Raw genomic sequence first — 22,693 nt, forward strand, 5'->3', positions numbered from 1 at the left:
TAGTTCCTAGATCCAATGTGCTTGAAGCCTGTTGAATATCAGTATTTTGAAAGAATTCAGCCCTATGTTTAATTTTGAGTTTGGTCTCAGATTTGTTACATATAAAATTTGATTGAGGGGTGCCTGGGTGGCTCGGTCGGTTAAGTATCCGATTTCAGCTCAGGTCATGATCTCACCGTTCCCGAGTTCGAGCCCTGCATCAGGCTCTGTACTGACAGCTCAGAGCCTGGAGCCTGTTTCAGATTCTGTGTCTCCTTCTCTGTCTGTCTGTCCCTCCCCTGCTCGTGCTCTGTCTCTCTCTCTTTCTCAAAAATAAACATTAAAGAAAAAAATTTTAATAAAAATTTTTTTAAAAAATTTAATCAAATTGTATATGGAAGCAGAGATTAGTTTATTTCAAGTTGAATTTTGATTTGAAAAAGATAAGATGCAATCAACTCCCTCTATCTTCCCTTGCTCCAACGCAAAAAATGCTCATCCAATGACGCATCATTCCCCAAAGTGTGGCCAGCATGCCACGGGTAGTAGGTAGGGTAATTCCAGGTGGTACCTCCACATGTTGCACATACGGTCATCAAATAAAACTATACCATAGTAGAAAAATAGAATTTCATTTTAGTGCTCTTTCAGTCCTTCTGTTTATCTCAAGAGAAAAGCCTCATTTTGGTGCATGGAGGTCTTTAATACCTCCCTAATTTTCAAGCTTTCCTTATTTAAAAATTTTTTTTAAATGTTTATTTACTTTTAAGAGAGAGAGAGAGAGAGAGAGGTAAGGGTAGAGAGAGAGGGAGACACAGAATCTGAAGCAGGCTCCAGGCTCTGAGCTGTCAGCACAGAGCCAGACGTGGGCCTTGAACTCATGAACTGCCAGATCATGACCTGAGCCAAAGGCAGACACTTAACCAACTGAGCCACCCAGGCACCCCTATAAGCCCTCCTTATAAGAAAGAGGCAGGCCCCAGGTTCAGAGCTTTGGATGGGTAACACTGTTTAGATAGAATTTATTTCTATAGTTGCCTTCTGCAAATGATAATTATTTTCTATCAATAATAGTATTATACAATTTTAATTTTATTATTTTTAAAGTAAGCTCTACACCCAACATGGGGGTTGAACTCATGACCGGGAGATCAGGAATTGCATGCTCTACTGAATGAGCCAGCCAGGCGCCCCATAAATTTTTTATTTTAAATAAATATTAAAAAATATAAATCTATGAATTAGAGAAAAGTATTAAATATAATATAACACAGATGGTCCATGGTATGGCAAAAGTTACAAAGGTGATACATGGAAGACAGCCTTGTAAATACTTGTGTTCACATATCTATTGGGGTACTTACTAACTTTGTGATTTTGCAGAAATTATTTCATCTTTGAGTTTTTGTCATCTTCATCTCAAAATGGCAGTAACTTACCATTTATGTAAAGTATGTAGTCTAGTGCTTTAAAAAATGAATGTACTAAAAACGTAATCCCTCCCCAGCTAACTAAACTCTTCAGGACTTCATCATTTATATCTGATTTCCTTCACAGATCAATCTTGAGCCATCTCCCTACAGTGCGGTATCAATAATTGGAAATCATCTGGCCTCCACCTCTTCATAATTGATTTGCTTCCCTTTTGTCCTTGTATGATTTATAAAGCACTTAAGTCTCCTGATGCATCTGATGATATTTAAGCGGTATAACATCTGAAGTCTGTAAGACTGTAAAGATCAAAGCTGAAATTGTATTCTGATCAGGTTTTTCCTTTTGATATTCACAAAATGGCTCTGGAATTTCTGGGACATCTGGGTATTGTGAGGTCGCCAACTCCATAGTATGCCCTTCCCCGTTTGCATCTTCATGAGCCCATCGGCACTGGCATTGTTGAAGACATGTGGATTGCATGTACAATTTACATGGCCATATGCTACGATTCCATTTTTTTAATTCTATTTGTGGAATGAAGTTTTTATGGAAAACATTTTGCTACAGAGTTGTGAATGTACTTAGGAAGATCCATGTCGTACATCATGACAGCTCTTTCCCTATCATCACCACATGCACTCGCCTCCTTATTTGAAGTGCCTTCTTTAGCATCTGGCCATCTACATCCCTTTTTGGTGTGATCACTCATTAAACAACTGCCGGTACACCTGTATATATTTGAGTGATGGCACATCTGATTAAGTAGACATCCCTATTAGAGTGTCATATGCTCAAATAAATCTCCCAGTGTCCATTTTAGTACAATGCAATAAACTCGCTTTCCCAGCAAACTCAGAAATTGCAAGCCAAGTCCCATGTGGACCCAAGAGTCTGTTAATTCCACATATGGCCAGTTCCCTGAAGGGAGATGTTTAAATACAGTTGTTGGTTTTTTTTTTAAGTGAGTTAGCTAACAGAAAATTTAATTCATATGCTAAAGTGTGTCAGGCAGCTGAGTTCCAGCATTCGGTTCATCATCATCTTGAATTGTGGGCTTAATCAAGTTCCTTCACTTAATGTGAATGTTTGTGTTCAAAACCTAGCATCCTGCTTTAAGGAAAATGCTCACCTTTTATTTCTTTTGGATAGTCCCCAGTGTTGTGAAACCTGATGAAAACAGCCAATGAAGTGAATCTAATTTGGGTGGTTGAACACGAGAAGGAATCAGGGAGGTTGCACAGAGTGTCGCTTTCATTAAAATAGCTTTGTCCGAGAAGACGTTCTTATTAGACTTCTGCATCTGTTCCAGTGTTGTTTCCATTTTGCTTTGCTTAAGTTATAAAGGAATGTTATAAAAATGAAAATTTGGTTTTAGAAATACAGATATACATAGGACCAAGTCAGTGGGTTGGGCTGAGTGTTGTGTTAGCTGAAGGATTTTGTATGTCTGCCCCAGGATGGGAGAGCAGTTTGGTTTCCCCTCTTAGATACAAAGCCAGCACATAAAACGGAGTTTATTTGTGCAGAGCTGGGCAGCAGGTGTAATAAGATGATGCACTGTGTTTGTGTGACCCTGCCTTTAATGTCCCTGTAGTGGCTCATTCATTCATTTTCCACATGTAAATTAAAAGTGGAGGTTGCAGATTAGATGTGCCAGGGCTCACGTGGGCTGTGTGAAATGTAGTTTCTCTCACTCCAGAACTTACTGGATCATGACAGAAATATTAACGAGCTCTAGGAGAACATGCAACTCTTAAGAGAATTCATTTCCGTCAAGAATAGGTAGTTGGCTTTGCTAGCAGATGTGGCCTTTAAATTTATTTTTCCCTTGTTCTTATTCTTTGTAATAGTTATTTTAATTCAGTTAGCAATACAAAGGATTTTAAGCAATATTCTCGAGTTATCTGTATAGTCTTTCAATTTTGAATATGATTAATGTGAAGTAGATTCTCCTACTTATTAAAAGAAACATCTCTTGAGAGTCTACTTTGTGTCCAGCAGCGTCTGGGTACTTTGTAAGGAGAAATAATCCATTCATCCCAATCTTTTGCTGTCATTAAAAAAAAAAAAAAAAAGTCAAATGAGCATTTGACCTCTCTGGATGCTATTAAGATTATTTACATAACAATTCAAACTAGACTTTCTAAACTGGCTTTGTGCCACAGAACTTAGTATTAAGTTGAACTGTTTAAAAATCATGCTGTTTACCATTTATGTTCTGTGAACATTGTCAGTCCCATCAGGTTCAATCTAATACCTGTAAGTTGTTGAGCCCCCACTAGATAAATGACTGTGCTCAGTATATGGAGACTATGCACATTCTACCAATAAAAGAGACAGAGCTTTGGGAACTACTGTTGAAGAAGAGTTCACTGATGTGTCTGTTGTTAGGAATTTGGGGATTTCCTAGCAGGGATGAGGATATGTGCATGAGAGCACGGCACTAAATTTGGGATTTATAATTTAACATCATCTATCGCTTCTCGGCCTTTTGGCTAAGATCAAGTGTAACATCTTCTAATCCTCACCTTAAAAGAACCTCATCCAGTAGTAAAAAATCACCAACTTTATTTGCGGAGAACATGAATACTAAATAGAGGTTATAATGCGTTTCGTTAAAAAATCCTTTCTTGTTGCTTGAGGAGAACAAAGCTCCCGGGCAGATTAAATCTGCAGAGTATGCAAATCGGAGGCCAGAGTCCAAGGCCCGGAATGAGCCAGATCCTTGGACGAGAAATGAGAAGGTCCTGCTGAACCTCAGCTGACCTGCCAGAATGAACTTTGTGACCCAGTGAAGCCAAATGTGGAAGGTTCAGGGGCCCAGCAAGACTCTTTCTTGGTCCATATCACGCTGGCTGCATGCTATGTGGAGTTGAGCAAAACACCTCTCTCAGGTGAGACCGCAGTAATGGTGCTCATGTGCCCCCTTTCTAGTACAAACACCTCAGGACTGGCAGGAAAAGAGCATCCCCATAAAAATCTCTAAAACAGAGGGCTACAGTTCTCCAACCCTGACTCACAAGTCCAACTATATTGTAATTGGAAAAATGAGCTTTTGTTTGCCTATCATTTTTAAAGGCCAACTAAAGGCAAAGTGAAGCCCTATGACCTTTTGATTTTACTCTACCATTTTGCCTATAAAATGGCAGATTCTTATATGGGCCTCTCCAGGAGCTTTGAGAGAGTGTGCAATATCTATTTTGAATTCAGATATCTTCTCAGACTATGATTTCCACTAAAGGATGCACGAAAAACACCCCAAAACAACAGGAACCTAAGAAAATAGCTGAGTGCTGATACCAACCTGTGACTTCTGGATTAGGAGACGCACTTCCACAGAGGAAGGTGCCCTGGGACATTCCTGTTATTTGCCTATTTCTCCTACGTCTCCAGCCCAGCTGCACACTCACCCACCAGGGTCAGATAGGACAAAAACTCTTACACCAGAATAGGAGCTCTAATTTCCTCAAACCCATTTTTCTTCCAATGTGTAATTTGGCCCTCACAGACTTTGATGTTCCTTCTCTATGCTTTTACTTTTCATTTTTAATTATTGTGAGAGAGAGAGAAAGAGAGAGAATGAGTGGGGGAGAGGCAGAGAGGAGGGAGAGAGAGAATCCCAATCAGGCATGATGCTGTTAGCTGAGAGCCCAACTCGGGCTCAGTCCCATAAACTGTGAGATCATGACCTGAGCTGAAATCAAGAGTCGGATGCTTAATTGACTGAGTCACCCAGGCACCCCAACACTGGCCTTCTTTTTTTAATTATTATTTTTTTAATGTTTATTTATTTTTGAGAGAGAGACAAAGTGTGAGCAGGGGAGGGGCAGAGAGAGAGGGAGACACAGGATCTGAAGCAGGCTCCAAGCTCTGAGCTGTCAGCACAGGTTCTAACTCACCTGAGCCAAAGTCAGACACTTAACCGACTGAGCCACCTAGGCGCCCCTGCTGGCCTTCTTATTAGTAACTCACTGGCTGTATTCCTTCCCTACAAAGCCTTTGCACATGCTGTTCCAGTGACCTAAATAACTCTTTCTCCCGTTTTTTACCTAGTTAACTTCTGTACATCCTTTAGATCTTAGCCCACACATCTGTTCCTTACAGAAGTGTTCTTTGACCTTCCCCTCTCCACTGTTGTAGGCTAGATGTAGCTTTCATGTACTCTTGTGTTTCTATACTCCTGCCCTTCAGAGCACACACTGCAGCTTCTAATTTCGTGTTTCCTTTTTATGGTTAAGTAATGTAGCAGTAATCTGTTGCCACATATGCTGTGTGATAAAACACCACAAAATCTCAGTAGCACTCAACAGTAAGTGTTTATGGCTCATGTATTTGGGGTCAGCTGCAGGTTGGCAGGGCAAATGTTGATCTTGGTTGGAGAGGCTGGGATAGCCCATATATCTGAGGATGAGCTGGCTGACTGCTGATTGAAGACTGGGGCATCGGCTCCCTGTGTCTCTCATCCTCTAGAATGGCCCAGGCATGCTCTCATGTTAGTGGCAGATGCTCAGGAGGACACATGAAAGGCTCTTGAGGCAGCACAGGTACACCATTACCTCTGGCTCATTCTACTGACCAAAGTAAGTCACACGGACAAGTCCAGAATCAGAGTGGGAGGGCACTGCAAAGTTACAGACAAGGACATGTTGGCAAGGAGTTGTGAAGGTTGGGGCATCTTGGTGTCCTCCCACAATATGATTCTAGGATCAGTGGAAGGCAATGATGGTATCTCTTTTTATTCATCATTACATCCCTAGTCCCTAACAAGATGCTTGGCACATAGTAGTTGATAAATATTTCTTGAATGAAGGCAAGGCTACATCTGAAAAGGCATCAATCTGACACTGTTGTCTCAAAAATCTGGAGGAATGTTCACTTTTGAGGAGGTTCCTGCCTTAAGAAAAGTAAAAGAAATTAGTTCAAAATTGTTTTCAATTTCTTGTTCTTCAAATTTCCAAATTCGCCCAAATGACAGCTGTTTGCATTTTGGGGCTAGCTTTTATTTCTCATGAGATACATTTCTCTCTCTTTATCCTTGTTGCCAGTAATGGAAGGTGTTTGAAAAATAATTTCAAATGAAAAGATTTAAACATGAGTTGTATGAAGAAAAAAGGCAAAAACTTAATATTTGGGATATGAAGGAAAAACAGGGTAGCTTTTGTTAGTTTGGATAGTGGCCTGTGCATACTTCCTCATATGCCACGGACTTTCACAAAACAGACTCTGAAGGGCAAAGAGGAGGCTGACGGTGCATTCAAATGGCTTTGTTCCTAATAACTGGGAAAATAAGCCAAATATTTTGGTTAATTCAGGAATATGAAACCTAAAAAGATCCTGGGGGTATGAGCACACAAACAGAAAGGAACTTGAGCTGGAAAGCAAAGATGGATTGGCATTGTAAAGAATATGGAACCTTAAAAGGGTTTCATATTTGGAGAGTGGTAAAGGCGCTGGGGAAGATGGGTTTACATGCTGTAAGCAAATTCTGTGCGAGTATGAGGATGATTTAACCGAACCATGTAACTGCGTACCTTTAATAAAGAAATGCATTCTTTGATTCCGTCTTCATTTAAGAAATAATACCTCTTTTCTCCAGGGGTGATTTACGAAATACTTGATACCAGGGAGTAGCCACAGTAATGGAGGAAGGTCCAAGAGTCCTTGATTGTGCCAGCTGTTAGTCTGATGGCAGCTGAACTATAGAAAGTTCTGGGAGTTTCTGGAGATAGGAATTGGGGTAGCCTCGGCAGTGACTGGTTAGGGAGTGGGCACCCTCTGATTTGGGTAGATGGTTATTTACCAACTGGACCCAAACTGCTTCTGTTCTCTAATATTGACACAGCCATTAGATAGTGGTAATAGTTGTGCAACTCTGCAAATATACTGAGAATCACTGAAATGTACACATTAAAAAGTGAATTTTATGTTGTGTGGATTATATCTCAACAAAGCATATAAAAATATCTCAAAAAAAGATTTACTTGTGCAGTGATATGATCAAAAGCTGTATTTTGGAGAAAAATAGCTGGGCTAGAATATGCAGAATGATTTGGAGTTGAGTCATATTGCTAAGTTATAGTTACTAAAATATAAAGAGACAAGGCCTGGAAGATGCTGCTAACAGTACAAATGGAGACCAAGTGGAGAGAAAGGCCTAAATGACTGGCAGAGGAGATGACGGAGGAGGGGGCTGAAAATGACTCCAATGTTTCTAGACTGGAAACTCTGATTCCACTAACAGAAATTTGCAAGCTGAAATTAAAGCTGGTTTTTGGTGGAACATGACAAGCTCAGTTTTAGACAGGCTTTACGGTGGTGATGGCAAGACTTAATGAAAGTGTCTGGTAGTTACCTGAAAAAACATTAACTGGAGCACAAGCAAGGGTCAAGGCTAGAGTTGCTGATCACACAGCATTTGCTTGGAAGGGAGAGTTTGAGCTCATGTGTCAAATCATGTAGAACTGAGGAGGGCTGGGAGGGATGGGCAGGAGCCTGCTCCTCATGTCTTGGCTTGTCCCTGTGGGAGATCTCTTCCATAGCAGCCCATCCATTGGCATTTGTGGACTCAAAGTCTGGGAATGACTTTCCCCGCCTGTGCCCGAGATCTTCCTTCTTCACCCATCAGCTTGGTATGATGCCAAGTGAATTGCCTCTTTTGTCATTAGGTCTATGAGGCATATTAGATTAATTATTTCTCTACTCCTTTTGGGCAACTCCTGTAGCATATTCTAGCTAAAAGAGAGTAATGGAATAATGCTGTTTTAGCCTCCCAAAGAGCCCTACAAACAACAGTGGCAGGCATTTGGAATTCATTTAATTTCAGCATGCTCTCCAATTTTACTACATCTATTTTCATGCATCTATTTAATATATATTTTTTCCTTTTCCTCTCCAGGAGATTGACCATATGCAAGTACTCCTGGGAAGATTTAGCCTCCCCGCCCCCCCCCCCCCCGCCCCCAGCCTTTTTAAACTCCCTTGGATTTCCAAATCCCTAATCTCCACTGATTATATTTTCCTTTCTATGAAGAACCTGATATATTTTAAAGACATTTGGACAACAAATGAGTAAAGATTTGGAAAGATACTTTGAATATTTAAGGCAAGATGACATAGATACTTATTGGGCTCCAAAATATCTTATCAGACGGCAAAGAGGTTTTTGAAGCATCACATGATGCTTGCATAAGGCGGTGAATCTCAGCTAGGATCCCCACTAATAATGTCAGGGGTGTCTATGCCAAACGATTCTGGGTTATTTGAATGCCTAGTCTGGGTGTGAGGCAGACCATGAATGCAGTTAAAGAGACAGACAAACACCACAGGGGTGCTTTCTTCTCTTGAGTTGCATTTGCCATTGGAAAAGGCTGGGTTGTGGAAAAGGCTCTATGTGTGAGATTTAATCTGGAAATAGTTTTCAAGTATTTCTTTTCTTAGCAGATTTTTAAACACAGACAAACCAAATTATCTACTTCATTCCATCTATTTCACAGCAGTAAGTCACTGGGTCTAAAAACAATGTGACTGATTTCATAAACAAAAAGGTGAGGACCCAGCATGACGAAACAGACTTCAAGTACCAGTTTAGGGAGAGATCCACCATGGTAACAACTCAGAGTTTCTAATCCCGGCCAAGAATGGATTCCAGGATAACTTGACTGAAGGAGCCTCGTGCAGGGAGAGAAAAGCTCAGAAGTAGAAGTTAGGATTTTGGTTCAAGATCTCATCTGATAGTTCAGTAATAGTGAGACTGGGCAATAAGCTTGTCAAAAGTTCTCTCCCTGTGCTCTCTCAACATTTTCCTTCTTAGTCACTATTCAGTCGACACAAATCTAGTTTCTATCCCTCTCCACCATTCAATGAAATTGCTTCTCTCAAGGTCACCAGTAATCTCCAAAACCAAAGGACATGTCAGTCTGTTTCACTGAAAACCCCATCTATATCCTTGTCTCCTCTAGTATTTTTTTTTCCTCTAGTATTTTGACACAAATCCAAGACATTGTGTCATTTCACACCTAAATATTTCAATATAGAACTACACAAGGTAACGACTCTTTTTAAGGATAACCTTAAGACCATTAACACATCTAAAAAGTAACTTTTAAAATCATCAAATATCTGAAAAGTATTATTTCTGAATGTCTCATAAATACCTTAATTTTTTACAGTCAGGTTGTTTGATTCAAGATCCCAATGAGGACCACACATTATAATTGGCTGATATGTCTATAGGTTTCCCCTTCCATTAATATTTTACTCGTTCACTTGTGTTTTTTCCCCTTGCAATTTATTTGAAGAACCCAGATTGTTTGTCCTGTAGAGTCTGGATTTCACTGATTGCACCGTGGTTAATTTAACATGTTTCCTCATGTTAAACACTGCTGAGATGTCTTCATAGGTGTATTCTTCCATCAGAAGTCGTGTGTGTGGTGGTGTTATGTCGTTTTGTGATGTTAGTAGATGTGCTTTATACCTAAATCTATCAATTCTTTAGTGGTTGTAAAATAGGGATATTCCATTTCAATCAATTCTTCACTTATTCACAGGAATACTTCTAGGGGACGCCTGGGTGGCTTAGTCGACTAAGGGTCCGACTCTTGATTTCAGCTCAGGTCATAATCCCAGGGTCGTGGGATCGAGCCCCATGTTCGGCTCTGCTCTGACAGTATGGAGCCTGCTTGGGATTCTCTCTCTTGTCTCTCTGCCCTCTACCCCAATCACGTGTGCACACACGTTCTTTCTCTCTCTCTCTCTCTCAAAATAAGTAAAATAAAACATTAAAAAAAGGAATACTTCTATAAAGCAAGAACTTTCTTTTGTCTATTTTTTAGGTTGCCCAGTGGTAAAGTTTGTATAGGAATAGATTTACCTTTTAAAAATGTAAATTGGAACATGTCTCTGCCCCACTTAGTCTTCCTGTGGCATCTTCATGTACACAGAATGAAATCTATGGCCTACACATACTCTGCATGGTCTGTTTCCTCCATCATCTTTTTCATCATGTTCCTTCACACTACTTTTTCTCAATATTTAAAATTACATTAAATAACAGACTTGAAGTTTATTGAAATTTATTGGAAAAGTCAAGTCCTTTCTTGCCCCTGAATTTTTGCACTTGCTGCTCCCACTGCTTGGTCTTCTCCCGCTTTCTGCCTAGTTGGTTCCTTCTTGACCTTCATGCTGAAATGTCATCTCCTCATTGAGACCATCTCTGATTGCTTCATTTAATGGGCCTGCTCTCCATCATCACAGCTCCTGTTTATTTCCTTGATAACACCCATCACAAGCTGTATTCTTTATTAATCATTTTCCACCAAGCAAGGATTTTTTTCTGCCCCATATACTGCTAAATCCCAAGGCATAGCACCATGTCTGGCACATAGTGGATGTTTTTCTTTTTTTGAATGAACACCACAAACTTGCTGACTCTGCATATCGTCATCTAGGTAAGTGGGATGCAGGGGGGAGCTAGGTGATTATAGGATTTCCTCCAGTTTTTTCATGTTGTTCTCTGAGGGCACGGAGACCAAGACAAAGACTGTCCAGTGCAATGCTCTCCGAATTCTTTATGTTGTGGCACCTGGAGCAAATGAGGTCTGTGATGGGGCAGGCCATCAAAGCTGCCTGGAGGTTCCCAACATGGGACTCACGCCTAGCCCAGTGCCTGAGAGAAAAGCTGGCTTGGTGATTGAGCAGGGGGGCCATAGGAGTTGGGTTATGGAGAGCATTTCTGGACTCGTGGGGGTGGGACAGTGGGGTAGGCTTGAAGATTTAGGGCAGGAAATTCTTTTGAGTGTATAGTTTGACTTTTATGACCCTCAAGGAATTAGGGGTTTGGGACTTCCTGAATCCCCACAGATCTGAAATCTCCCTTTCCCCTGAAAAGTAACTTTCTTCTTCAAGAAATCCCACCTTTTAGCATCATTAAAAAGCATTCTCTTTCTCCAATGCAAATGCTTTGGGCTTGGTTGAGAAGATTAGGAGGTATTTTTCACCTTTGTGTGAATTAGCTAACTACTGCTTTCTTCTTAAAATCTGAGGTATCAACTGTTTGGGTTGAGAGACTCAAGGGGGCATGGGACAGTTTTGGAGTTTGGGTTCTTGTGTGGGCTGGAGGAAGACAAGCCTGACCCAGCACAGAGGACTGCTATGCAAGCAAGGGTGGTTTGGATACCCGGGTGGGTAGAGACAGAGGGCTCAGGTTAGCCAGCCCCAAAGTTTCAGTCAATTTCCTTAATGCTGGAGGTTCAAGATTTTTGCCTAAGGTTTCTTTGATTCATCTGATATTCATTACCAGTAGAGAGTACAGACAAGACCCAGAATATTATCCCTACTGTATAGAAACTCACCAAGGTCAGCAGCCATACATAGAGGGGTCAGACTGCCCCCAACAGCAGAATGCCAGTGTGGCTACAGTGTGTGATCAGCACACAGTCCCATCCACTCCTGCAAACGGCAACCTCTGCTTTCCCAGAAACTTTCCCAGGGCTGTGGTTGCCTCTTGTCCCAGAGACCAGATGGGATGAGATTAGCCTTTAGGGAAGACAAGGCCCAGGAAGGAAGGGAACTCAGGGTCTTGCCCCATTAGAAAGCAGGTTTTCCTGCTCCTCCCAGCCCTGCTCTCTGATGCTAATAAACACCTCTGCCACCTCCTACCCACACCTCTGACTGGAGCCGACTCTCTGCTGAAGCAGAACTTGGAGAAGCTCTTCTAGAGGTATCACGTTGAGGCGGCCACAATGTGGAAGGATTTGTAGGCATTCAGTTATATACTTGGTAAACTACGGTGAGTGCTAACCTTGAGACCTTTCTCTTATTATACTGGAAATGCATTTGGGGCTTTATTCCCCTCCGGTGTGCTGAGATGACATGCTGGGCTGCTCCTTGCATTTCTCAGGTACTTAGGATGTTGACCCAGTTGACATCTTGTGTACAGCACTTATCTTTAGCTTTCTTGATGGTAGAGATTCCCAGCTTGATTTCTGACTAGACTAACAGGTTAAGAAAAATAACAAAATGTTTAAATGATAGCAAAAAACAAAACAAAAGAAAAACCACTTCATTTCATGGAATCTTAGATTGGGAAAAGCTCATTGCATGAAACCATTCTCCACATTCGAATGACTTTCAGTGTGTCCCCCCAGCCTTCCCCCGTTCTTGAACAATTTCAGAGGTCAGGGTCACGACTATTCTATTCTTGCATTGACAGGTCTTCCTTTCCTTAAAGCAAAATTTAATTACAAGTTATTAGTCTTCATTACCCCCTCCACAATCACACAGAGGGAAGTTGGATGGCTGTTCAATAAGTGCTATTAGTTAGTATGTATGTCTGAAGTCTTGTCGCTACTAGTCTGTAAAGTCTCCAGCTCTCTCAACCCTTACTGCTCTCCTGGGAAGAAGCATCAGAATCCTCTGCCTCCCCAAGCCTATCCAAAGCTAATCTCATGGTCCTTGGTTCTGTCCTTCCCTCCCTTCTCAGGAACTTTGGTCCATCCGCCTTCTCTCTCTGTATCTCCAGACTTCACATATGCCCCTCCTATCCTCTACTCAGTACTGCTTACCTACTCTAAGAAATTATGCCATCTGCCGAGTTCCTGTCAGCATCAAATTTATGGAAAGAGTAGTACACGGTTACTCATCACAGGTCCTTTTCATTCACTCTGGTAATCTGCATTCCGTCTCCTTAGCTTTGTAGAAATTTCTCTTCGATGGACATTAATGTCTTTGAAGTGCTCCTTTATCAGTTTTCAGGCTTCTGCTCTCTCTGTAGCTTATAATATAGATACTGCCCTCTTGCCTTGACATCTCCCTTAGACTCCCAGACCAGAGTTCCTGGTTATCTCCCTAGTTCTGCTAACTGGCCTTCCCTGCCAGTTCCTCTTTTATTCTTTACCTTCCATGAAAAGACCTCCCTTAAGATAATGTCCTCAGACCGCTTTTCCCTGTCTTTTCTTCCTTGGCAGCCTTACTTGATTTCACGGTTTTATTTATTGTTTTAGTAGGGGTAACCCCAAACCTTCATCTCCATCTCAACCCTGATTTATCCCTGTAGCTCCCCTGCAAGCTTCTGGCTGAACAGCTCCCCTTGAATATCCAGTTGTCACTTCAAACTTATGATATCTCAAACATAGTTTCCTCCCTAACCTATTCCTTCTTTGGAATCCCTATTTTTGTTGAGGACATTGCCTGAAACCACACTCAGCCACATTGTAGATCTACAAGTCACATTTAAGTTCTCCTCCTTCCACCACAGTCTCTGTCTACTTTCTTCCTTATTTATTTACCTAATTAAAAAAATTTTAATGTTTATTTAGTTTTGAGAGACAGGGAGACAGAACATGAGGGAGGGAGGGGCAGAGAGAGAGGGAGACAGAATCCGAAACAGGCTCCAGGCTCTGAGCTGTCAGGAAAGACAGGCCTATTTGTTTTATTTTTAGAGAGAGTGAGAATAGAGCAAGGGAGACGGGTAGAGGGAGAAAGAGAGAGAGTCTTTAAAAAATTTTTGTTTTAAGTTTTATTTATTTTGAGAGAGAGCACGTGTAAATGCATGTGCAAGTGTGCATGAGCAGGGGATGGGCAGAGACAGAGGGGGGAACAGAGAGAATCCAAAGCAGGCTCCACATGATCAGCATGGAGCCTGATGTGGGGCTTGATCCCATGACTGTGGGATCATGACCTGAGCTGAAATCAAGAGTTGGATGCTCAACTGACTGAGCCACCCAGGTGCCCCTGTCTACTCTCTTCCTATAGAATCTCTTCCATCTGTCCCCTCCCATCCATTTCCATTGCTCCAACTTAAGTCAGGCCTTTGTAGCCTCTTGCTGGACCTACTGGGATAGTCTCATTGGCATGTTCAGGTCCCACTTTCAACTTACATTCACTGTTGCCAGATTGTCATGGAGTTGCATCTTCTGTGGTGGTTAAGTATTCAAGTCACTATTTAAGAAGAAAATTCCATATATTCAACTTTCCTCTTGAAAATGCCTTATATTGTCCATAAAGTGGAATCTGCAGTCATACTGCTTCTTAATAAGTTCAACACTGCCAATTTTTCCTTCAGTCTTGGAACAGATCATTTTCTCTTGGTTGAACACCAGATGAAGTCATCTGCTTGGTTTTAGGGGCCATCTAGTATGAAAAATATGTTTCTTTAAACACCAGAATCACACTCAACACTAGTCTATTTGAATTCATGTGAGTTGCTCACGAGTGTGGTACAAATCCACTGGAATGTCTCAAAGCAAAGCTCTGATCCTATTATTTCCGTGCTCAGAAACCCTTAGTGGATCTCCATTGCCTATCATAGTCCCATTCCTTTAGCCTGTCACTCAAAACTGTTCATGATCTGGCTGTAACTCACTTACCTAATCCAGGTTCCACTCCAAAATGGAACACCTGCCATTCCCGTCACACGCCCGGCACATTCCATCCTCCATCCATATTTTCTTTCACATGGTCCCTCTGTCTGGGGTACCTTCACCTTACTCCCCACCTTTGCTGGACTCCGCCCTCCAGAGATCAACTCACATGCTGCCTCTCCTAAGATTCCTTCACAGTTCTCCTCCAACTCAGTCCAGCCAAAATCCTATTTCCTCCCCTGAACTGCACTAGATCTTCATTTGTGTTGCTTTCATGGTAAGTTTCATTTTCTATCCAGAACTGTTATGTTCTTTATGTTTTATGACACTATAAACACCTTATGGGCAGGGCTAGTGTTTGAGTCTCCTTTATATTTTTATAGTCTTTCACCACCATCTCCATCTTCAAACACACATTCAGTTCTCAATAGGGTTTTTTTTTTTTTTAATGATTTTTAAAGATATTATTTTTAAGTAATGTCTACACCCAACACAGGGCTTGAACTTACAACCTGGAGATCAAGAGTTACATGCTCCACTGACTGAGTCAGCCAGGCGCCCAGTTCTCAATAGGTTTTAATGAGTAAATAAGATAAATAAATGTGGCTTCCTAGCCTCTCCCCATGCAGAAGAGCTTCTCCCAATGTGCTCTAGTCTGGCAGTGCCCCGAAACTTGGGACCCAGTGCTCCCCCAAAGCAGCAAACTTTTTTTTATCCCAATAGTGCCTCTATCAGGCAATGAATGAACTCACCAGGAAGGCAGCTGGGTAAGAAGATAAATGCAAATGGTCAAGCTCTTTGCTCCTTCTTAAAGAGCAAAATAAACATCCTATTTGAGTTGAAAAAAAAAAAAAAGACCTTGGAAATTAACAATACAATGGCTTTTTCATAGAAGGCTCTAGGAAATGCCAAGTCTGTCACTGGAGATGGAGACATTTTGTTCCCATTGTGTAGAAAGAGACTGATGCGGCCTCTTAAGCAATCCTGCAGACCTACTGTTGGAAGGATCAGAACATTTTTTCAGCGTATTTCAAGTTCAGAGGGACTTTAACCTTTAAGGGGAGAAAAATCCCTTCCCTGTCACCTCCCTACACAGAGATGCTTTAACTTCAGGGAAACTCAAAACTGAGGGGAGTTCTGATTCCACCAGTCTACTGGATATAACAGTCCATTGAATCTTTTTTGATTCATACTCCAAACCCCAGAAATACGGACCTAGCTCTGCTCAGATGAGCAGTGAGATTTTTAAGGAAGGTATGGGGGTTGAAGAGGATGGAGAATGTAACATTTAAAAGGACAGTCTAGCGTTGGGGAGGATGGAAAATGTAAGCCTATTTTATACCTCTCAAGGAATGGGGCATCTTCATTATCGACATGCAGAAAATGTAATCTGCCCCAGCGACAGAGAGGGAGTTTCACAGTGAATTTACACCCTCGGTGTTGACTTTAGACAGATCAGGGGAAAATGACCGTCCTACACTCTTGTAAAATCTTAATGTGCCATGAGAAGTGCACAGCGCTGCCTGATGTACAGTGGTCAGATTTGTCTTGACCTTATTAGATCATGGAAAGGGGCTTCTAGGAGGAATTTTGAAAAAAAAATTTCTGCACAAATACTCAGGTGGCCTTTTCTGTTTCTTCTCTTCCTCCTGGACTTGGGTCCTGTAATTACTATCGCAGAGAGCTGGAAGGATGCCTGCTCTCCCGGCAAGGTCCCCTCTGCTCGGCCTCCTCCCCCCCCCCCCCCGCCCCTTTTCTCTTTCTGGCCCCGCCTTCTCCGCGCACCGAGCAGCTAGACAGCTGTGTTCAATCAGAAACCACTTACAACTCCAGACGATTCAAAAGGGAAACTTCAGCGTGAAGTGCAGCCCCGCTCCGGCTTTCTGTAGCTTTCTTTCCCTCCCTGGAGCCCGAGGCGCGGGTCTCGCTCTCCCCGCCGCCCTGGTTTCTTCGGGAGCTCGCTGAAGCCCTCCGGGGTGCCGGATCCTACTGGAAGGTGCCCTCCAGCCTGGTAATGGGGGGCGGCGAGGCCCCGTAGGAGCGGCTCGGCGGCTCGGAGGGTGGCAGTGCCCCGGGACCCAGCGGTGGGAGCGCGCGGGCGGGTCCCCGCGCCGGCTCGGCCGCTGCAGCAGCTGCGAGCGCGCCACACCGCCGAGCCTCCTGCAGCAATGGCTCGTCCGTGAAACGCCAGCCGACTCTGTGCCTTCCAGGAGAGCTTGCATCCTTGCTTGGGGCTTCCCCACTGTCTTGGGTGAAAATGGCTGTCTAGACTGAAATGTGCCAGAAGGGACCAAGCGGTGGCTATCGAGCCTGGTAAGCCCAACTCAGAAGCTCCGAGACCTGGAGGAGGAGGAGCTCGGCTCTGAAAAGTGCAGTCATGAATTCTGGAGTTGCCATGAAATATGGAAACGACTCCTCGGCGGAACTGAGTGAGGTAAGGAACAGCTGAGGTCGCGAGCTCTGGCTTCTCAGGCATTTGGTTTCCGACAAACGGCCGGTCCCTCCCGATCGCCCCCAGCCCTACACCCCTGCGCCCTACCCACCTCGTGCTCCCAGGCGGGAGGCAGCGCAATTAAAGATTAATAGATTTTTTGGATCTTGTTTTAACTTGTGCTACTCAGGAAATGACCTGAACTGGCTTGATATTTCAGTCTGAAATCAGTGGCTCAAAAAAGAAACAAGCTCTCACCGCGCCGCCAAGACCTTCTGCTCTCCGCGGATCTGGGTCCTCCGTCCCTTCCTACCCCGGTTCCTCCAGTTTAGGCTCAACATTGCTTTTCTTAGCAGTCGGGGATCCCAAGCTGAACCGAAGCCGTTGGTAACTAATTTGGTGGGGCTGCGGAGCTCATTGGATTGTTAAATCTACCACTTGGCTCCCACGTGTAATGCGTTTGGTTAAGTTCGGGCAAGGTGGTCTCTCGTCGGCGGAGATGAATGACCCACGCTGGGGAGGGGAGTGGGGAGGAAGCACATCAAAGCGGCTTAGAACTTTATTTCCTGCCCTGGACTGGACTCCTGAGTCTTTGAGGCAAGCGCATTTGCAATTCCTGGCTCTCACTGTAACATACCCACTTGAGTGTTTGAGACTCTCTTTGAAATTAAAGCTACATCAAACGGTATGCAAATATGTCAGCGGTGAGATGCTCAAAGCCACCTTTTTTTTGATGACTTTAGGGATGCCTCGGGCACAACCCCTCTTCCCCCCCCCCATGCCCCTGAGCGCCCCCCCCCCCCCCGCTTTGAATACCTGAAAAGTATTCTTTTGAGTGGATGCTCAAAAGAGAGGAGAGGAGGGTTCTGTGTGACCGATGTCTACAGCAGGAGTCTTGGTGGCTGTGGGTTTTCCTCCTAACATCATCACTGAGCTATTTATGGGGCAAAAGTAGAATAAATAGTCTGTGCTTCTTGAGTATGGCTGAAGAGAGGAAAGGGGAAGAAAAGGAGACCAGTGTAAAAACAGCCGGAAGGCAGACAGAGGTGATGTCAGATTACCGAGGATGAAGGAAAAATGAAAGGATGCAGCCCTGGCTGTGGGGAGAGGGCTGGAGATGGGGGGGGGGGGGGCATAGACCGGGGAAACCTGAGTGGGTCTGCAGCTGGTATCCAGCAGTGAATGCCCTGGGCCCTTGCCTGGTGCTCTGTGTGTTGCTGCTGCGTTGTCCCTACTAGGGTTTAGGGTAGCATTTGGAGGTGTTGGTGAATGAGGTAGAGGCATTTCCTAATCCTGGTGGATTCCCTTGTGGTTTACAAGGTGAGGAGATGCTAAGAGGGGGAGGATGTAACTTGAAAACAAGAGGTTAAGGGAAGAGGCAGGAAGACCTAAGTGATTTTTGCCAATTTTACAAGCAGGGAGAAGTTCACATCAAAAATAGAACGTAGGGCCCTGCTAGGACCAAGGACCCAGGAGAAACCCTATTTAAGGAGGAACCTGTGACTTACCTTGTAAGGTCACTTAAAAATCAAAAACTTAAAGGTGTGTTTGTCCTGCAGAAAGTCTTTCCCTGGTCTTTCACATTATTTCTTTGTGGCAGCATTAATTCTCCTTACCTGAAGTGTGTTGTTGTTACCTTTTGTTTTCAGAATGAATTCCAGGTTTAGGATGAAGGTGGCTAGGATACTGGCTAGAGAAAGAGAGGAGGTCCTAACGGACTTTCCTGGTGTTGGGGTGATCAGGGGAGGGCATTAGTTGAACCCAGAGTTAGGGGGATTCCTTGCCTACTTGTATCCACTCCGATATACTCCTTAGAAAACTTGTGGCCAAAGGGAAGGGTGGAGGGTGCTTCGTGGCCCCCGCGTTAGTTGGAGTGGTAATACTTGAGCATTATGGAACACTTGTCCCTGAGGAAATAAGCTTCTGCCCAATCATAACCTTGAGCAGACACTGAGAAAAGGGAGAGAAAATCTGCTGATCATTTAACTTCTCTGAGGTCTTCTTTCTAGGTTCAGTGATTTAGTTGCCCCTCTGTCTCCCCTTGTCCCAGTTTCCCTGCAGATCTGGTAGTTGCCATAGACAGTAAGGGTAGTTATTTTTTAGTTTTTGGACATGTTTTCAATTAGGGTATGTGTAAGAGAATTTGTAAGGCAAGGGGGTATGTGCGGGTCATACTTGTGGACCCTAAATGTCAGGTCAGTTTATCACGGGCAATAGTTGGAGGATTGACTTTTTTTTTTTTTGTAATATGAAATTTATTGTCAAATTGGTTTGCATACAACCCCCAGTACTCATCCCAACAGGTGCCCTCCTCAATGCTCATCACCCCCCCCCCGACCTTTTTTATAATACCTCTATTTCTGAATACAATTCATTTGTATTTCTCACAACTAGGTCTCTGGTGTAAAGGAGCGTTTGTTTCTTTTCACGTAATTTTTCTGTTAAATGCTAGCTTTGCTTTAACGTCTTGGGCGGCAAAGTTGCCAGCCCCTGTTGATGGTTGGTTCCTCCTCCTCACCTGGAAGCAGAGCTAATAAAACCCCCTCAGGGACCCCTTTAGTACCACGTCTTTATTGCCCAGGAGCCTCTAGGCTGTCTGGAGGTCACCGTGGGGTCAGATTCAGCCTGTTGTTCACCAGGCATTTCAGGGCCAGGAAAAACCCTGAAAGAGCCCAGGATGCTGGGGGTCAGAAACAAGAGGCCTCTCTCGTTGGCGTGGACTTGTGAGCTGACCCCTTGTACAGGGGCCCTGTGGGCCCAGGAATTGCTGACCCTTTGGCAGTTATATTGGCATGGACTCTATCACATCTTCAACAACGGGAGTGACTTGCATCAGTTTTCCAGGTGTAATCTGCTGGTCCCTTCAGTGAGAGCAGCGAGCTTTGGTCAGCTGCTGAGGTGCTGACCTCTGCCTACAATTACTCCAGGAATGCTCGGATACAAGAGAGGCAGGAGGGATTTGGGTGTGAGGGCTACTTGACCTAGAGCTGGGTGTTGGGCGTGAGGTGTTTTGCATGTGTAAGAACTTTTAAGGTCGAAAAACAGGAAATTCATGAATGTGTTCCTTTTGTGTCTTTAGCTGGAACAATAGCTGTTTAAGATCCTGTGAGATGATTCTAGGAGATAGTGAAATTACCCCTACCTGTGGGCATTCAAAACATTTGTGTTTATCCATGACCACAAATGGCTTATATCAAGTCTGAACACTTTAACTAGAGCAAACTAATCCTTAGCATTAACCACAGTAATGCGAAAGGAAAATCTGAGCGGCAGGAATTGGCTGTTCTCTTTTCTTGGCTCTTAGCTGACCCTATCAAAGAATCAAAGGATGTTTTTCTTTTTCTAATGTGAGGTTAAAAGGAAGGACTTCAACACCAGCCAAATCAAGAGTCCTTAGAAAATCAAGTACACAGTCAGCAGCACTGGATTAAATTCTCCCAAATCTCGTCAAGGGAAGGCTCTTAATTCTTCCTCCTCGCCATGGATTTTTGGTTTGCACTCAGTTATGTTTGTCTTGATGAAACTTGTGGGACCTGTATATAGTTTGACATTGCTGCACTACCACGGTCGCGTTTCCTAGTTCTTAGAATAGTTCAGATTTGGGGAGAAGGAGGTCTCAAGGCACAGTATTTGCAAGGTATGATTTGAATTCACTAAATCTTTACAGGAGAGCTGTCTACTGGATCTGCTTGTCTGGTAGAAAGCTACTTATTTATGCAGCAAAATAAAAATTTATCTTTAAGGGTTCTTTCCTGGTGATCATTAAAACCCCTGGGGAATAAAAAAAAATACTCAAGAATAATTTGTCTGAAGCAATCAACTTACATTTTTTTTGCCTTTTAAACATTAAACAATGTTTACCTTAGTTGCCCCTGGAAATCCTACTTCCCTTGCTCTTTCCTTATCCCTTTATTCAAAGCTGCTTTCATGACATGATTCCACTCCAGAACATAGTCTATAGAGGCAACTCTTCGTGTGCTTTCACCATATACTTGTTGGGTAGCTATGGAAACTCCACATCTTCGTTGATACTCTAATTAAGAAGTGGATTTGTATAGGAGAAAGTTGTTCTCTACATGGATAATCCTGTATGACTGTCTCTCAGGGGCCATCTAACAGATAGATGTAGGCTTTGTCAGCCAGTTATAAAATATCAGAGTTGGAGGGGCCTGTGAGATCACCTAGTATTCCCATACCCCTTTATACTCCTTTGTCTTTATAGAATCAACTTCGCTGTAACGAGTTGTTTAATGTCTCTCCCAGCCATAGACCATCAGCACCAGAAGAACAGTGTGAAGACCTGTCATAGAGTCTGGCACATAGTAGGTGTTCTACACACATTTGAATGAATGAACACCTTGCCTCTCCCTTTCCATTTTTTTTTTTTTTAATTTAAACTTAAAAAAATTTACATCCAAATTAGTTAGCATATAGTGCAACAACGATTTCAGGAGCAGATTCCTTAATGCCCCTTATCCATTTAGCCCATCCCCCCTCCCACAACCCCTCCGGTAACCCTGTTTGTTCTCCATATTTAAGAGTCTCTTCTGTTTTGTCCCCCTCCCTGTTTTTATATTATTTTTGTTTCCCTTCCCTTATGTTCATCTGTCTTGTCTCTTAAAGTCCTCATATGAGTGAAGTCATAGATTTTTGTCTTTCTCTGACTAATTTCACTTAGCATAATGCCCTCAGTTCCATCCACATAGTTGCAAATGGCAAGATTTCATTCTTTTTGATTGCCGAGTCATACTCCATTGTGTGTGTGTGTGTGTATATATACACATATATATTCATATACATACATACATATATATATATATATATATATACATACACACCATATTTTCTTTATCCATTCATCCATCAAGGGACATTTGGGCTCTTTCCATACTTTGGCTGTTGTTGATAGTGCTGCTATAAACATGGGGGTGCATGTGTCCCTTCGAAACAGCACACCTGTATCCCATGGATAAATGCCTAGTAGTGCAATTGCTGGGTCGTAGGGTAGTTCTATTTTTAGTTTTTTGAGGAACTTCCATACTGTTTTCCAGAGTAGCTGCACCAGCTTGCATTCCCAGGCAGTTCTTTTAAAATGTAGGATTGAAACTGGCACAGAGTCATTTCTGTGCATCTGTTGGTCAAAAACAGCTATATGCTTAGCCCAGATTGAAAGCTGTGAAGAAATAGACTCTACCTCTCCAAGGCGTATATAACAAAGAATTTGCAACTTTTTTTTTTTTGCAACTATTTTTAATCTACTCCAGAGGCCTCAAAAACACAAAGCCTTGTCTAAAACCCTCTTCTCTTAATTCTCAGTGCCTGACAATAGTTTTTGTTTGGTCTCTTAGCTGTTAATTCAGTGGTTTTACAGGGTATTGGCCTGCTTCATTATCAAAACCCTATGAGAGACATTCTGTTAGGCCCATTCTACAGGTGTGGAGATTGAGGCATAAAGAGGTGAAAACACTTACTGAGGTTTTACAGACTATTA

The 22,693-nt window shown here is 42.9% G+C and overlaps 1 protein-coding gene and 1 long non-coding RNA gene across 5 annotated transcripts in view; one reads left to right on the forward strand and one right to left on the reverse strand.

Moving 5' to 3' along the window:
- LOC109267595 (uncharacterized) overlaps positions 1-16,711 on the reverse strand; it is a 99,588-nt gene extending 82,877 nt beyond the window's left edge. For 2 of the 3 annotated variants that reach the window (XR_008423779.1, XR_002080187.2), the window contains exons 1-3: positions 16,597-16,711; positions 14,289-14,541; positions 2,543-2,743 (exon numbers count right to left, since the gene is read on the reverse strand). This is a non-coding gene — a long non-coding RNA (uncharacterized LOC109267595). Of the gene's footprint in view, positions 1-2,542; positions 2,744-5,723; positions 6,035-14,288; positions 14,542-16,596 lie in introns of those variants that run through there. The other variant, XR_008423778.1, reaches the window with a different exon arrangement.
- The window catches only part of MCC (MCC regulator of WNT signaling pathway), a 428,047-nt gene that overhangs the window by 139,657 nt on the left and 265,697 nt on the right, over positions 1-22,693 (forward strand). The window contains exon 1 of one of the 2 annotated variants that reach the window (XM_019450489.2): positions 17,098-17,205. The exons of the other annotated variant lie outside the window; for it this stretch is intronic. Within the exon in view, the coding sequence (XP_019306034.1) occupies positions 17,149-17,205 (57 nt within the window). The 5' untranslated portion in view covers positions 17,098-17,148. Of the gene's footprint in view, positions 1-17,097; positions 17,206-22,693 lie in introns of those variants that run through there. 2 annotated transcript variants of the gene reach the window in all.

This window comes from Panthera pardus, unplaced genomic scaffold, assembly GCF_024362965.1.
Source record: "Panthera pardus isolate Hobbes unplaced genomic scaffold, ASM2436296v1 HiC_scaffold_2, whole genome shotgun sequence".
In the NCBI taxonomy this organism is placed as follows: Eukaryota; Metazoa; Chordata; class Mammalia; order Carnivora; family Felidae; genus Panthera; species Panthera pardus.